Source organism: Tiliqua scincoides, chromosome 1 (assembly GCF_035046505.1).
Source record: "Tiliqua scincoides isolate rTilSci1 chromosome 1, rTilSci1.hap2, whole genome shotgun sequence".
Taxonomy (NCBI): domain Eukaryota; kingdom Metazoa; phylum Chordata; class Lepidosauria; order Squamata; family Scincidae; genus Tiliqua; species Tiliqua scincoides.
In genome coordinates, this window is record NC_089821.1 from 19786222 (window position 1) to 19803677 (window position 17456).

A 17456-nucleotide genomic window follows, 5' to 3' on the forward strand; every position below is an offset into this window, starting at 1 on the left:
ACAAAGGACCAGACCAGACCAGTGGGCTGCCAGGGTATCCCGCCTCCTCCCCACCCTCCCCAGATCCTTGCATTGACCGAACTTGGCCGACACCACCCTCCCTGCCCAAGTCGGTGTGGCAGCTGAATGCAACCTCTGTGGGCCAGCAGCATCCCTGCGCCAGCCCAGCCAACTCCTGAGGAGGCGCAAACGTGCTTTACAGCATGTTTGCGACTCTCCTAGGAGGGTCCCTTGCGCTGGTCTAGGGGAGGAGTCTCCAAACCCCATTCCGGGGACCAGATGCGGCCCGTGGTCAGCCTCTATCCGGCCCACGGCCAGACTCTTGTCTCCTGAAAGCCTCTGGCCCACTTGGCCAAATATGACCGGAATGATGCTCTGGTTGCGTCTGGAGGGTGTCCAAGGGCCAGAGAGGTTGAATGAATGAGCCCATTCATTCATTTATTCACTCATCTAAGTTCCATCTCTAATTTATTTAAATAAATTTTATATTTAAAATTTTTTTCCCGGCCCTCAGCACTGTACCAGATATTTGATGCGGCCCTCTGGCCAAAAAGTTTGGAGACCCCTGCTCTATTCTACAATTCTATACCCTCTATACACAATTCTATTCCCCTGCTCTATACCACAATTCTAATTGTGCCCTTAGTTACTGGTTGTGCACGCAAGCCAACTTCCACAGGGATTTTTTTTATTATTAAAATTATTTACGTACTGTTTTCCAACCAAAAAAGTTCACAGCCATTTACAGAGCAAGTGACATATCATAAACAAATGGCTCCCTCTCCCAAAAGTGCTCACAATCTAAAAAGATGCAGCAGAAATACCATTATGCTGGGGTGAAAAGGGACAGTTTTTCTCTCCTTGCTAAACATAAGAAAATATTTCCATCATTTAATTTGACTCAGTCTAAGGCAATGTTTTAAAGCCTACAATACTGAAATAAAATACAAACTAAATTACAAATAAACAACACTGCAGTAATATATATGCTTAGGCTATCTCAATTCTCTTTCTTTCTGGTTTTACTTTAACCCAGGACATTGGGAAACTTGTTTGTTTAAATGATAGTAACCACACAAACGCAAACTGCAAACAGGCAGAAAGATGGGCTCCTGGTTTGGATGGCAGTTTCTTTATGCCCCAGAAAAGTCTGTTGCTACTTTTCCAAGACTGCTATTATGGCATGGCTGCATCAGTGCTGGAAAGTTGAATAGGATTGGTCCCCAAGTTATTCAGTTAAACTGGCTTAAGTATACACGGCAAGGCAGAATTCCCTTCATGTAAAATGGAGTGTACGAGGTTGTTCAGCCTGGAATCGTTGTTGGCAACCTTCAGTCTCAAAAGCCTATGGTATCGCGCTCTGAAAGGTGGTTCTGGAACAGCGTCTAGTGTGGCTGAAAAGGCCAATTCGGGAGTGACAATCCCTTCCACACCGGGAGCAAGTGCAGTCTTCCCTGGTCTGTCTCCCTGGCTATGGGCCTTCCTTCTTTGCCTCTTAGCCTCAGACTGTTGGCCAAGTGTCTCTTCAAACTGGGAAAGGCCATGCTGCACAGCCTGCCTCCAAGCGGGCCGCTCAGAGGCCAGGGTTTCCCACCTGTTGAGGTCCACTCCTAAGGCCTTCAGATCCCTCTTGCAGATGTCCTTGTATCGCAGCTGTGGTCTACCTGTAGGGCACTTTCCTTGCACGAGTTCTCCATAGAGGAGATCCTTTGGGATCCGGCCATCATCCATTCTCACGACATGACCGAGCCAACGCAGGCATCTCTGTTTCAGTAGTGCATACATGCTAGGGATTCCAGCTCGTTCCAAGACTGTGTTGTTTGGAACTTTGTCTGGAATATCTTCATTAATATTATGGAATACAAAGCAGTAACTACTGAAAGTGCTTTTAAGCTACAGCTGCTTTGCAATTTAATCCTGAATATATTCAAGAGCAAACCTTCAAACCTTGCTAAGAATCTTCCTTCCCTACCTGCGCCACCAGTCGGATGCAGTTCACTTCTGATAGCTCAATGGTACACATACAAGGTGTGTGGTCTCTATTGACAAATGCATTGTCTCTGTGCCCTCACCAGATGTTTTGTAACTATTCTTGTTTTATTCACGCACATTTTAACTTTATCTTCAGGATGGCTGGGTGCTACTTCTAGGTTCAGAGGCAGTCTGAGAGTCACTGAGGGCCCAGTCCTAGCCAATTTTCCAGCACCGGTGCAGTCACAATGCAGCCCCAAGGTGAAGGAACAAATGTTCCCATACCTTAAGGAAGCCTCTGTGACTACTGCCCCACCACAAGATGCAGCGCATGCCCCATTGGCACAGCTGCACTGGTACTGGAACACTGGATAGGATTGGGCCCTGAGTCTCTGAGATTGCAGGGAGCAATAGTGGGACAAGGGTATGCCTTCATCTCCTGCTCAAGGTCTACCTAAAGTAGCAGTTTCCAAACCGGTTGGCCGCAACCCACCAGGGGAACCAGAAACAGGGCATTCCCCCTTCAAAAGAGCAGCCCTGCACTGGCAGCAGCTCCTGCACATTGAATTCACTGAACAGAACGGCTCTGACGGCAAGTGGGAGGGGCTGATTAAATGGCGCATTGTGGTGCCTGCAGTACTTAGCACACCACCCCCTGTAGCTATGCCACTGCCTGACGGTGCTTCTCTTCTAGAACACACAGCAGTGATAGCAGATGCAAACCAGAGCGTGGCTCCCTTGCTTACCCGGGCCTTTTCTCTTTATCTCCTTCCCACCCCTACCCCCCAACATCTCCTCTCACATGGGAGGCTTAGTCAGTCCTTTGCTTGGCTTAGCAAGGCTCATTTTGACACCGCCTGGCAAGCCCTGGTTTATATTAATCACAGGAGGTTAGTCACAAAATTGCACAGCAGGGTTTCACACCCTTGGTGGGAGTTTGCTGGAAAACACTCCAAACACTCGTCATTGGAGTCATGCACTCTAAATTAACATTTCTTCCGTTCTATGGAAATACACAATACAGAAATATTTCCCAGGTCAATTCAATTTCCATCCCAGACAGGCATACAAGATGAACACTTCAGCAACCTATACAGTGGTGAGACTGGCCCAGTATTGCCCAGGGCTACGACCACAGGCAGCCCCCCCCCACTAGCAGAGCTGCCAACCCCCTCCCACCGGCAGGCTGCCATCCCTGCCTTCCTTCCAAAGGCCAGGGAGGCCATGCACACCCTCCCTGACCCTCCGAAGGCTTTGCAAAGAACGTAAGGCTTTCTATTCCGAGGCTTTCCTGGCCCTCAGAATGCCTTCTATGGGCCAAAAAAGTCACTTTCGGTTTCCTCTGTGAAAACCAAAGCATTTTTAGCCCTCTGAGTCCTTTACAAGGCCTTTGGAGGATCGGGGAGGCAGCACGCTGCTTCCCCATCCGTCAGAAGGCCTCTGGGTCCCAAGTGCTTGACTGGCGCCATGGGGGAGGGTCTGCCCCCCGGGGCATTTCTCCACCTTGCCCTCCCAGGTATGCCACTGATCCTACAAGTTGCTTACAAAGATCTCACCATTTCAAACTGTCTTACCAACAGAACTTGATTTAAAATGCCTTCGTTACGAGATTAGTACTGCAACAGTTAATTATAATTGTTTGATTTGTCTGACAATAGTTGACCAAAGTCCAGTGACGAACCTCCCCAGCCCTGTGCTCCAGGGCAAAGGTCTGCAATGGCACCCTCCCCGCACGGAAATTCACCCCCCCACACACACACACTCACCTGAGGCTCACGGAGCCTCGCACAACTCATGCCTCTGTCAGGAAAGCCTCCTAAAGGTTCCCCAATGCTATAAACTGTGCTTCTAGGAAAATGGACCCCGTTTTCCAACTAGTTTCTGACCCCACAGTTTCCAAGGGGTCCTAGAGGCTCACTCCCAGGGCACTTGCCCCATAGGCTGAATGGGAGGTCTGCAACTGCCAAAGTCAACTAGTTAATGCTTTTTTTAAAAAAGAGAACAGTAGCTAATACCTTCCAGAAGACGGCTGAGTCCAGTCCCTTCCATGTGGCGCACCATAGTAGATAATAAATAAATATTATGCTATTTAAATACTGCCATTCAATAGTCTCAAGGTGGTTTCCATAGACAGGCTGAACATAAATCCATTTTTCAATGAGATTTTACAAGTACTACTGCATGAGACAATCTCAGATAACCGCCATTTCTCCAGGTGATTCCCTTCATAGCAGTAGCGCAGCCAGAGGGAGAGACTGTGGGGTAAGTACTGCGGGTGCCGCAATGAGCTTTGTAAGCAGCCTCTCCCACTCAATCTCGGAGCCATTCTGGGTTGCTGCGGCTGCCTGGAACTACTCTGACAGTGACTGGGAGGGAGCATAGCTACAGGGGGTGGCATGATACATATTGCAAGTGCCTCAATGTGCCGTGTAACCAGCCTCTTCCACTTGCTGTCAGAGCCATTCTGGGCAGCAGCAGCTATGCTAGTGGGCCAACCTTCCTAGGGCAATGGGAGCACCAGAGATACTGCACTGCCTTAGAATTGTCCTAAGGCAAGGCAGACATTCAAGTAGGAGGGAGAGATTTGGGTTTACTGATTTGTCCATTTGGGACACCAGCACACACATGTGCTGATTTGCAATATGCACCATGGAAAATGCCACATTTAGAAGCAGGTACAGCAGTGCAGAAATGTGTTTGCACATATTGTCACAGCACACATGTGTACAATACCACAGACACAGGTTAGTTAAGATGAGGTTAGAATAAACAAATAACCACAGAGGTAAGAAACCCCTTTTTCTAGCTCTGAATTCTCCAGGCCAATAAAAAGCTAGCTCAGAGCCTGAGACTTGCAACACTCTGATCAAATGCCTGTATCCATTTGTGTCACGCCTCCTTCCTGAACCATGTGCCTTTGTCCAGAGAGGCCTATAGTTACAGTACATAGCTAGGATGAGAAACTTAATGATGACACTTCCTGGGGGAAATGGACAGAAGCTCTGTGGAAAGAAATTGTCAAAGAAGGGGGCACCTGCTGTTAAGTGTGGGGTGCAAATGCAACACTGAGTAGTACAGCAAAGCTGGGAAGCAAGGGGCCTTCAACACCTGCCATTGCTCTCAGTTGACACTATGATGCAATAAAAAGCTGCCACATGCACAAGAGTGTTCTCTTATTATATAGAACTGACAATATTTGACCGGTCAATTGACCTGGCATCTCAACTCTACTTCTTTCCCAAGCCAAAATTCTGATGTGCCAGCCTGATGGCAGAAGCCCAGTTTTTCTCCTTTTGACTCCAGGTCCTGGCAAGTTGTGTCTTTTTCAGCCTTTGCTCCTGGTTCAGTTTTAAATAAAGAAACAATAAGTGACCACCATTAGAATGATCACCATTACAGGGTGATACATGCATGTTTATCACAAAGATCCTTGTAGAGAACCAAGTATATTTTTGCACACAGAGATGTACACACCTCATTGACAAAGAAGAGGGAGCCATTTATATAAGAAAATGTAAGGATGTGCTTCAGTAGAGATGCCACCCAGAAAGGAAATGATGGAAGAACTCAGAAGTGGGAGGAAGAACCACATGGATAGGTTTGCATCAGATCAGAAAGTTTACATTGTATATTTTGACTTGACTGTTTATTTGAGCCTTCAGCATCCTATATTCTAAGAGGAAAGGCAACTTATAAGTCATTTAAATCCTAGGCAGATTTCTTATGATGTGAGAAGGACCACTTAGTCTCCATTAGAATTGCCAACTACTGAAATCAAAAATTCAGATACATGGACAGAGCATATCCAGAGACTGTAATCAAGGGAACAGACTAAAACAGGACCTGAGATCTAGGAATGGAGCCCAGTACAGATCCTGTTAGATCAATTGCAATGATAAACCTACACCCATCTACACTTCACTAAGTTAGCAGTATAATTGTTTTCAGATTCCTTTGATTGGGCAACTTATTATACACCTTCTACTTTAGGATTAGATAAAGATTTCAGTAGAGTTAGGCAACTTTTGGAGTACCCAGCTTCCCCATGGCATTGGTCTTCCTTTCCCATTTCTTCTTGTACACCTTAAAGCAGGGGTGCCCAAACCCAGGCCCTGGGGCCACCTGCAGCCCTCGAGATCTCTCACTGCGGTCCTCAGGGTGCCCCCAGTCTCCAGTGAGCCTCTGGCCCTCTGGAGATTTGTTGGAGCCCACACTGGCCCAACGCAACTGCTCTCAACATGAGGGCAACTGTTTGACCTCTTGCATGAGCTGTGGGATGAGGGCTCCCTCCAAGGCTTGTTGTTTCATGTCTGTGATGCAGTAGCGGCAGCAAAGGAAGGGCCAGCCTTGCTTTGTGCAAGGCCTTTTATAGGCCTTGAGTTATTTCAAGACCTTCACTCATTCATATAAGTTCATCTTTAATATATTCATTTATGTAAGCTTATGTAAATTTATTCAAATTTTAAATGTAAGTTAATTCTTTTTTTTTCCCCGGCCCCCCGACTCAGTGTCTGAGAGACGATGTGGCCCTCCTGCCAAAAACTTTGGACACCCCTGCCTTAAAGGACTCACCTGGAGTTTGGGGCAAGCACCACTGAATTGGGGGGAAGCACCACCTTGAACTTTGGAGCAGCTTATTTGGTCTGTGACAGAACATATTTACGCAGCTATCTGGGGTACGGTCCATGTTATTTAGGGATCAGAGTCCCAACATTCACAGAACGTGCAGGCCAAGTTGGCTGGCTTGGGGAACAGTGAATACCACCCAAATGCAAGATGTCAAAGTTTGTGAGCCAGCAATGCACAAGCCAGAGATAGGAGGCCTTATCCCTGCCGGTTATGGAAATATTTTGAAATGCTGCATGGTTTTGTCACTGAGCTGCACCCACGCTAATCACTGCCTATTTAAGCTTATTCAAAGGTAACAGTGCTGCACATGTTTTAAATTTTACATGAGAGACCACCAACGAAATATTTATTGTTTTGTGGATGGAGACAAGAATCAAGTTTGACTGCTTATGATCACCAAAGTCTCTGAGTTGTTCCCAAAGACAGGGAGAAGGGAGGGAGAAGGAAGACACAAAGATATAAGAATAGTTCTAGTACATCTATGTTTTACTCTCTCCTTAGATCAAAATCATTCAAACATTCCCACCAACCTACTTGCCTCCCCAGTTTCATTCTCTCACTCACCATTCACCTTTCTTTCACAAAAGAAATTCCACCAGAACTCCCTCCCTTACAACTGAAGAGTGGTGTACCGGGGGGGGGGTGTTCAAGCTTGAACCTGGCGGTATGTCTACTGCCCCCATGTCTACGGCATGCTACTGCCCCCACTGGTCCCGCGTGTTGCCTCCCTTCTGGAGGCCTTCAGAGGACCAAAAAACATAACTCTGGATTTCCCTGAAGTTCTGGCTTTTTAAGGGAAACTGGCAGTTACATTTTTTGGCCCTCTAGGGCATTACAGGGCCTTTGGAGGGTCAGGGAGGCCACATGCAGCCTCTCTGGTCTGCCAAAGGCCTCCAGAAGGGACGCAGTGGGCAGGACCGGTGGGGAGGGTGGCAGCCTGGCTGGTGGGGGGGGGGGGAGGCATTTTATGGTCATGGCCCCAGGTAGCATCAAGGCCAGGATCACCACTGCAATTGAATACCACCAGCACAGACTAATCCCTGCTTACACATATTATGGACCCCACTGCTTGCCTAGTTTTCTTAGCACTGTGTTGTTTTCAGCCCTCCAACCAGCTTCCTGTTAGCACTTCCTGCCTACCACAGTGTTTGCAGACAGCACTGACACAGCTGGACACAGGCAACAGTGACAGGAGGGTGGCAACCAGAGATAGACAAGTCATTTGCTCGAAGTGGGAGAGAATTTGTGAACTGCAGATAAGTGAAACCATGGATATGGGGAGCTACTGTACTTGTTTAAAAAGTGTTACAACTGAAATGTGGTGGAGACTGAAGGGTATATTCAAAAGCAAAATTCCAATGTTTTGAGACAGCGTCTTTAGATGTAACATTTAGATGTAACGCATCCCCTGCTAAGTGGGCAAAGAGGTATCACACTTTCCTAGGAGTAAGCCCCCATGAATACAATTGGACTTCCTTCTGAGTAGGTACGCATAGGATTGCCCTCTTAAAGAGCAACTCATTTCATTCCAAATTCTTGGACTGGACTGCAGTCTTTTAAAACAAAATATATCAACAACGAAAAATGGAAATAAAAATTTCACATAAACATAAAAAGGTGTATTAGAACACTAGCTCAAGCATATTTATTCAAAATGTCCACCATGTTCCATAGGACTTATTCCCAGGTAAATTTGCATGGGATTGTAGCCCTGATGTAACGAGTTGCATAATATTACACTACTGTCTACACGTACTACCTCTCAGGCTGACCTTGTGAGAGATCACGGTCTGGGCATTAATGCATGTCTCTAGACCTTGGAGGTCCAACGTGAAGCCCATGGGCCACATGTGGCCCACAAGCCCTTTTTTTTATGGCCCTCAAAAAGCCTTGCCACAACCACCACCTCCCCTGCTTCAGCACTTTTTGATCTCCTTGCTGCACCACTCTGGCTTCTCCGTCTCCAAAGGAGAAGCTTGAACAGTGCCGCAGGGAGATAGAAAAGCCCCATCACGCCCACCACCTTCTCCTCCGACTGCTTTGGGGGCTCAGAATCCAGAAGTAAATTGGTGGTGACATCAAGACTGCCAATTACTTCCACGTCTGTGCACTTGGGGGGGAGGGTTATGCCAGGATTAGACCACCTTGCTCTGGACAAATTTCTAAGTTTGCCTCCTGCCCCAAGCCAATGCTTACCCAGCCGCCCTGGGTCCCTTTAGGGAGAAGGGCGGGATATAAATAAAGGTTATTATTATTATTCTAGGCTATGATCCTTTGAAAAACATCTCAAAGGTAGCACCTAAGCACTCCTACCAAGGATATCACCACTCCCATTGTAAGAGATGCCCCAGAGCTCCACTCCCTCTTGAATGCTGCTAGAGACAGGATCTGCCCAAGACCTCCTAATTCCTTAGGCAGCAGGCCAAATGCTGCCCCCATATCCAATGATGCACTAGCATCTGCTCCTCCCACTCTCTAATGTTCTAGCTCAGCACTCTCCCCACTTCATATTTCCTCTTCCCCTCTTCTTCTTCCAGAGAGTGGAAGGAGGAGGAGGAGCAGTGAAGGCAAGTAGGAGGACAGAGGTGGAACCTTCCACCAATCTGCTGCCTGAGGCAATCACTTCAGTTGGCCTCATGGATGGGCCACCCCTGGCTAGAGAGTGTCACCTCACACCATTCAAAAAACTGTTGGGAGCTCAAAGGGCAAGGCTGTAGCAGATAGTTGAGGGTGTAAAGGGGATCACAGTCAACAGTATGAAGCACAGTGTGCCCAGAAAGAAAAGTGGAGGTGTCTTTCAAGAGCACAAACATGAAGTTGTGAATAATCAGACAACTGCACAGACAATGCAATTGTCCAACCAAAGAACAATGTTCACCAATAATGGTTCCACCTCTAGGATCAACAAAGTTCCCGTTGATTCTTCTTCCCTTCTTTCAAGGACATGCAGTGCCATCTTTTGACACAGGTTTATATTCCTCTATTATTAAAGTTTGATTTAAAAAAAGAAAACGTAGCAGGGATACAGTCACCTAAATGGGTAGTGCTTTATAGCAGAGGCAGAACTGAAACAGGGATGTCAGAACCCAAAGACTAATCAGCTCCTCTCCAACAATGGTACCCATAGAACATACTTAAGAAAGGAGTTTGGCCAGAATGCCAATGGTAATAATTTGGAAGATTGGCAGAAAGTTGTCAGTTTAGCTGCATTTAGAACATCCCACAAGCAATGACTGGGGAAAGTTTCAGAAGGTAGGAGGCAAAAGGGAGATGGACCCCACTGATAAGCAAAGTTGCAAAGGAGGCATGGCTGAGAAATCTAAAGGAACAGTAGTGAGACAATGAGGTTTGAGGAGGAGTACAAAGGCGATGGGGCATTGACAGAGGCAGTGACATTCCTAGCCACTGTGGCTCCTGGGGCCACACCTCCAGGGGTGCCATCTTCCACCTGGAGGTGACACCCACTGCCTCCAAGCCCAGTAGCATTCTTAGGGCCAGGGCCTGTGGCTTCCTCAGCCCTCAGAATGCCTTCTAAGGGTCAAAAATAGTCACTTTGGTTTTCAGACAAAAACAGCAAGTGACCATTTTTGGTCCTCAGAACACCTCTGGGGGAGAGGCCCTCAAGGGGCAGCTTTCAGATTGCTGCATTGATACTATCAGTGGCTGTCTAGATGACACAGGGGGTGCACTGCAGGGGTATGCCGCCCCCCCCAAGCCTGGCAGCCAGGGTATTTGTCCCTCTTACCCTCCCTCAGGTGCACCACTTAACAGAGGGCTTAATCAGACAGGTGGCTCTGCAGGAACAGCACGGTCCTTTGAAGTCAAGAGAAGCTGGATGATATTGGGGAAGGGAAAGTATTAAGGAGACTAGTCAACAGTCAGGGTGGCTGAAGGAACTGACACAGCAAACAGTGGCTTGAACAGCAAGGGATTAAGCAATTGCAAGCAGTGAAGCTCTGGTACACAAAGGAGGACGCACAGGCAGGACAAGTTCTCATATAGGATCTAGACAGGAGGGCTTGTGAGCTATTGAAGGGAGAAAACGGGCAAGAAGAAGAGCAAGCTCAAACTCAAGAAGGGAATTCTATCACTACAGTAATTTGACTTAAAGGACAATGAGAATGAAGACATCGGTGGGGGGGGATCTCAATTTATGATGATTTGGCCTAACCAGTCAATATTTTTAGCTGCCAGCTTTTAGAAATGAAAAATAGGAATCCTTTATGAATTGCCAGAACAATGGATTACTCTCTAACTCTCTTCCATAAACTGAGCAAGGGCCTGACTTCACTACTATTCTGCTAGTCCCACTTAAGCTTAAGAGGGCCCAGTACACTGAGTAGCAAGTAATGAACAGTGTGTATCTTAAGATCTCATGGATCTGAGATAGATCCATTTGATCTTTGACAGTTGTGTTTTATTACCAGTTGTCAAATGTGCAATGCTGTTAGGTTTCAAGCAAAGCAAGACAATTCGGTGAAGTTTCGGAACTCATCTGTTCTTTGTTATATCTAAAAGACTCTTGGCAGCTGTCCTTCAGTTTTTCTTGTTTAGATCTGTAGCCCACAAGAAGGAAGAAAATATATTTGTTTATTCAGCACATTAAGGCAAAACATTTCCCTTACAACTGAGATCAAAAACATGTTCGGAAGGTTAATTTGGGACTTTTTCTTCAACATACCAATTGAAGGCACCTACCAATGATGTCATCTACAGAAAGGGCTGAAGTATACACAACTCCTATCTGTTTCTCAACTCGGATCAAAACAAGTTGTGAAGCACTGCTCATTGGGTGCTTTCTGCGCATGGGAAATTTCACATTTTCAGCATGGTTTGTATCAGTTTTGTCAGGGCACATGGGTTGCTTTTGTTCACATGATACATACACTTCTGCTTGAAAAAGCTTAGCTTTTTCACAGAACATGGCAGAGTCACGTGAAACTCTCCAGAACATAGTTCGATGTGTCCTAATTTAACACAAAACAACTCTAGGCAACCTATGGCATTAGCAAAAACCCTGAGCTTTTCCCACTGAGTATATACCACTACCATTAATTTCCTGCCAGTCAATTTCACTGGATGAACTGAGGTTATAGCAATCTAGGAGATGGGAGAAAAAATTCTCCATCTGCTTTCTCCACACCATATATAACCTATGGGCCACAATCCCTCAACTGCTCACTTTAAAAAAAAAAAATCCACCCCAAATGTTGAAGCCCCAGCTGTGAATGCCCACAGTGCCTCCTACCACCTGTTCCCCGGGTGCCACCATCTTGGACCTCATGAAAACTCGAGATCCAAGATAGCGGCACCCAAATCTCATGATGTACTCCAAATCTCATGAAGTGATGTCATGACCGGAAGTGATGCCATCAAGCAGGAAAAATTACAATTAACAATCCTAGGCTGCAATCCTACCCGCACTTACCCAGGAGTAAGTCCCATTTACCATCATTGTCAAAAGAATATATATAGTAGCCTGTCAAAAGTACAGGTTTGTAATATTTCCGCAATGCAGTCACATACTAGGTTAGCATCAAGTCCAATATATTAAAAATAAAACACTGAAATGAATGGGGACACACCTGAAATTGGCTCACGCTACCCACCTAATGGGTTCCGACCCACAGTTTGAGAAACATTGGTATACAGTATTCCAGATGGGGTCACAGCATAATTTGTATAAGGGCATAATTATACCAGCAGTTCTATTTTTGATCCCCTTCCAATTCTCTCTCCCTCGGGACAACACCTCTTGTTAAGGTGGATGGGCAAGATGGTCTTCAAAAGTCATGCAGATATGCCTCATTGTTATCAGTATATGGCAACAATATTTTGTCATCCAATCAAGCACAAATGCTGCTCTTCCTCAGGTCTCCATCACTATAAACAATGCATACAGAAGAGTTCTCCAGACACAGTGCCAAGCCCACTCAGTAACCTATCTCGTACTCCCATCTTATGCTCCGATTACCTTTAAAATCTTTCCCCGTACTGTGGGAAAATGCAAACAAGAAGAATGACCTGATGGAAAGGATGGGAGAATCCTTTTTGGAAATGTAAAAGAACATACAGTCAGTTAGGCAGCCTGGGGTGGAGAGGGATTAATCTAAATTCAACTGTGAAAACATGATGCAATTAATCAGTTTGCCCATGACTGCTATACAGCCAGAGGTTGCTTGCACTCTTCTTTCCAGCAACTGTTAAGCTTTCAGAAAGAGACCGAAACATCTGTTTTTTTCTCCTTCCCCCCACCCTGTCCACACCCAATTTAACAACGTCCATTTACCATTATACAAAAGTTGTCACACTCCAGCTTGTCGCCTTTTCTTTGGAAGAGGGTTTGAAGCAATGCTTTGGCTGGGTTTGTTTTCTTAAACCTATTTCAAGTTATTACATTCCCCCCCCCCCCTAAAAAAAACACTCTAAAGGATATAATTTATTTGCACCAGATTTGTCTTTGAGTAAACTGGGCTTCCGACAGAAGAGGTGTCAGAGAATTCCTGCAGACAGCACCATGTGAGAAAAATGGCTTGAGTATAGTGAAGTTTTAGGCAATCTCAAGGCTCGCGTGAGATCAAATGGGACATGCCCCTCCCCAACCTCTCCCATTAGATGGTATTTTGCTGGAGTAAGACAAGGACATCACGGGCCCAACATCTGAAATTTCAGCTTTTGAGCAGTTTCATTATTTTTTTTTTTAAAGAGAGAATTTTGAATATTTATGTTTAAAAGGAACAATACAAAACATCTAGTGTACAAGATGCACAAGTCTGGAACTATTCGAGAATCAAGCCACACCCAGTAAATAATCCAGCCAATCCTAGGCTAAAGCCGATGTACCCACACTAAAACAGCTTGCACTACATTCTGTGGGAGGGAAGGGTAGTCATGGAGGTCTCATCTGGATAAGGGAACAAATGTTCCCTTACCAAGAGGTCAGCCTCTGAAGCCTGTCTGGACATACTTGGATCTGTACCAGTGAAATCACTGCGCAAGTTTGCACGGGCCCAGGCTGGGAGGATAGGCTCCAGGAAGCGAGGTTGGATTCAGCAGACACTACTGCCACTGAACCCACCCCTTCCCAGAACCCAATCTGACCCATTGCCACACTGTTCCACCCCTTCATGCCCCTTCTCCCCCCTTACTTGGCTCAGTGAACCTTCACTGGTCCACCAGCATGTGAGGGAAGATGTCAGCCTCCCCATTGGTGCTCCAGCAATGCATAACTCCATGCACTCCTGGAACATAATGCTGGTGGGACACTAATTCTGCCAGTGGGGCATCCTAATAGGATTGGGCTGTGATGCACATCAATAGGACCAATATGGTAACCAAAGCACTTTATTTCAGTAGCTTCACATCGCCCAGATAAAATGTTCATCAAAGGGGGTATCCTTCCCAAATGGTTTGCACGAATAGGTGGTTTGCTAAAATAGTGCTAGAAGCAATCTAAAAAAAAGAATAAATAACATGACAGAATCCAACTTCTCCTCTAGAAATCTGCATTTTGAAAGTTTGATACCATATGCAAGAAACCAATGCTTCTTTAAGAGAGATAACAGGAGACAGACCACTAATTGTTTTTTATCAGGTGGGGTATTTTATTATTAAATCCAGTTTGTTATTCAAACACACACCTCATTGACAGCACAGTTTCTCCAGACGTTTAATGACCAGGGACAAAACAAGGGCTTGTGACATTCACAACTTCATAGGTAGGGCAAAGCTTCATTTCCCATTCAGTTTAAAAGTTGCACTTTTAAGGATCCTGTTTCCAAGTCATTTTTTGTTATGTTGCACCCTTTCATTTCAGGAGCATCAGTCCAGCCATCATACTGATTGTGGGCGCAGTTCCTGCTCCCCCTTCCTTAAAAAAGTGGAAGCAATTCCTGAAGGGGATATGATTGAGCCAACAAAGTGTTTCAGTTCATTGTTACTGCCAATCTAGTCACACGATCAGAGGAAGCCATCCATAAGCAACATGGCTTAACTACTATAAAAAAATACTACAATGAATTATTCAAATAATGTTTTGTTATGCAGATAGCAATGTAAAGCATAGTATCTATATACTAGTGACAGCTTTATTGGCAAAGCCTAATCATCATGCGGGTGGGGGGGATGCATCAGATAGGAGAACCCCTCTTTATGTTTCGATAACAAACTAGTGGGCAAAAATAAAAGCCCTATACTTTTCAAACCCGTAGCTTGGGGAAGGGGGAGGAGATAGGATTTATGAGTTAAACACCCATTAAATCCAGCCTTTTGCACTGAAGAGGAAACAAGTTTGAGTTTGAAAAGGCATAGATCTTCCCTAACAAAGATAGTGGACATCAGATTTGCTCCAAGCCAACAGGGAGAAAAAAGCAGCCTTGAGTGCCACCTGAAAATAAAGTTGGGTAATTTATGTAGCAAGTGGTGACAAATCAACAGCTGCTTTCAATTGGGCTTGGGAGTCTCTTGAAATAGTTTCTAGTCCCCCAAAAAGATACAGTGCAGGGAGCAATTAGAGAGGCTTGTAAAGTCAAGTATATAAAAATGGTCTACATGGATTTGGTTTGATAGACAAGCTTGTGCAGTTTATATGGGCCGGCATCAAGATCCGTGTGTTTCACTTCTTCAGCTCGACTGTTCCCAATTAAATCCCTCAGATGACACAGTGCTGAGGCCCAGGTGAACACTTGCATTGATTCCATATATCATGTATGTGACCAAACACAATCATTTTCCTCCTATGGCTTGAAAACAAAGTGCTTTTGGGGCTGTATTACGCCTTTAGAACACATACACTCCATGGAGTCACTCAGTTTTCTGCTGCCCTTGTAACTCCTGACTTCAAGTATTTATGTCACACACTGGATCCAATCTACCACATTTCAGTTGCACATCTGCTAACAAAAAGGAACTATAAGGGTACAGTTAAATAGGAAGACACACTTTAGGAAGATTAACTGAATGGTATAGATGACCAGAGCAACAATGTTCACATCCAAAACAGAGCAAAGGGATTCTTCTATCGCCATCCCTCAGTTAGCAACTAGATGTCCTTCAAATATTGGCTGGAACACTAGTTTTCATGTACATGGATTGTACATAGCCATTTCATGTACATGGCCATTTCCAGCACAGGCATAAGGGAACTTTTGCATTTATTCAATTTCTAATTTTATGAATGCATCTTATGGGGGGGGGGGTGGATAAAAAAAAAGAGAACAGAATGCTCATCCAGAATGTTCATCCTTGTCTTACTGGAAGCAAATCCCATACACAAGTCAGTGCAACTAACTCCCAAGGACGTGTGTCTAGGCCTGGAGTCTTAAGGTTTTGCACCCAAAGCTACTACACCAGTCTAAAGCACTCCCTTCTTTAAAAGAATCACCGCCCATCTCTCCCACCAAAAGCACATTTTAGAGCTATACACTTAATTTAGTTTCATCCCCAAACATTATAGCTGGATTCAGAGGACACCAAGCCGTCTCCACCCTTACGGCCTGGACTCAAGACATCAAGGCTGTTATGGGTTGCTGGCAGCCCCCCCCCCCTTCATTTAATCCCCATTTGGAACATAAAAGGGAAAGTCCTAGAGCGATGTTTGGGTTAAAGTGGCAACTTTGTTCCATGCAAAATTAACAAGAGAAAGCTAAATTACTCCCCCACCATATGTTCCCCCCCTCCACCAGAATTTGTGTCCCTTGAGTTGTGCCTGGGCTTTTGATCCTGGGGATCAAACTGCAGCCATTAAATAGAAAGAAAGAAAGACCCCACTCCACAGCAGTGGTGTAGCTAGAGGGGGGCAAAGCACTAAGCTTTGCAGGCAAGCAGCCCTCCCCTTCGGAGCCATTCCATTTGGGGGGAGCAAAACATTCGCCTCCGTTTCTCCCCCTCCCGCCTGGAATGTCCCTGACGAAGAGGGGCCGCTTGCTCAGCGCATTCAGGTAACTGCAAAATTTATTGCTTTGCCCCCTCCCGGTTACGCCACTGTTCCACAGCAGCCTTCCACTTGCTCTACCAGACAGCACCCCCAGCAGCTGAAGTCCATCCCCGTGAAGGCAGGGCACATTTCACAAGTACTTGTCAAAGTGGACCCAAACTTGCCCCTTCTTTTTCCAGGAGCACCAAGGAGGAGAGATGGAACGCCCCACCCCAAGCAAGAAAAGCCCAGCTTGGCGTTGATGCTTCAGGGGCCACCACTCCTTAAAGGGGCCGCGACGCCCGTCCCGAGGGCAGAGGCTAACGTTTCAATCCCAGCCGCACTTTCCTGGGAGTAAGCCCCATTGACTCTAATGGGATTTCCTTCTGAGTAGACATGAATAGGCTTGGGCTCTGGGGCTGCAATCCTATCCACATTTTCCTGGGAGTAATCCTCATTGACTATAATGGGACTTACTTCTGAGTAGAGAGGCACAGCCTTGAGCTGCACACTTTCCTAGGAGTAAGCCCCGTTTCCTCTAATGGGACTTCCTTCCGAGTAGACATGCCTAGGTCCCGAGCATCCCCTGCCCCGCCCGGCCCTTCCTCCCGTCCCGGAGCGAAGCGAGCGCTGCACTCACCCGGGGCCCCGTCGCCCGGTGGCTCTGCGCCCGAGGAAGCGCCACCAGCAGCACCAGGAGGAAGCCCCCGAGCGCGGCAGGCATGGTCACTGGGGGGCGCGGCCCCTCCACCGCCCGGGGCCGTAGGTGCTGGCCGGCTGCAGCTGGCCCCCCCCCACCAGACGGGGGGCTGCCCGGGATGGAGCGCGCGCCCTGCTCCGCTGCCAGCCTCCAGCAGAAGCAGGTTCCACGCCTCCGCCCGGACCACGCGGGGATTCCCATTATAAAGCCCACAGGCAGGGCGGGGCGGGGCCAGCCGGGCTC

At 46.5% G+C, this 17456-nt stretch overlaps 1 protein-coding gene across 1 annotated transcript in view; it reads right to left on the reverse strand.

Annotated features, from left to right (window-relative positions):
- SMOC1 (SPARC related modular calcium binding 1) overlaps window positions 1–17237 on the reverse strand; it is a 103093-nt gene extending 85856 nt beyond the window's left edge. Inside the window, exon 1 of the mRNA XM_066625480.1 lies at window positions 17154–17237. Within this exon, the coding sequence (XP_066481577.1) occupies window positions 17154–17237 (84 nt within the window). The remainder of the gene's footprint in view (window positions 1–17153) is intronic.
- Between the last annotated feature and the right edge of the window lie 219 nt (window positions 17238–17456).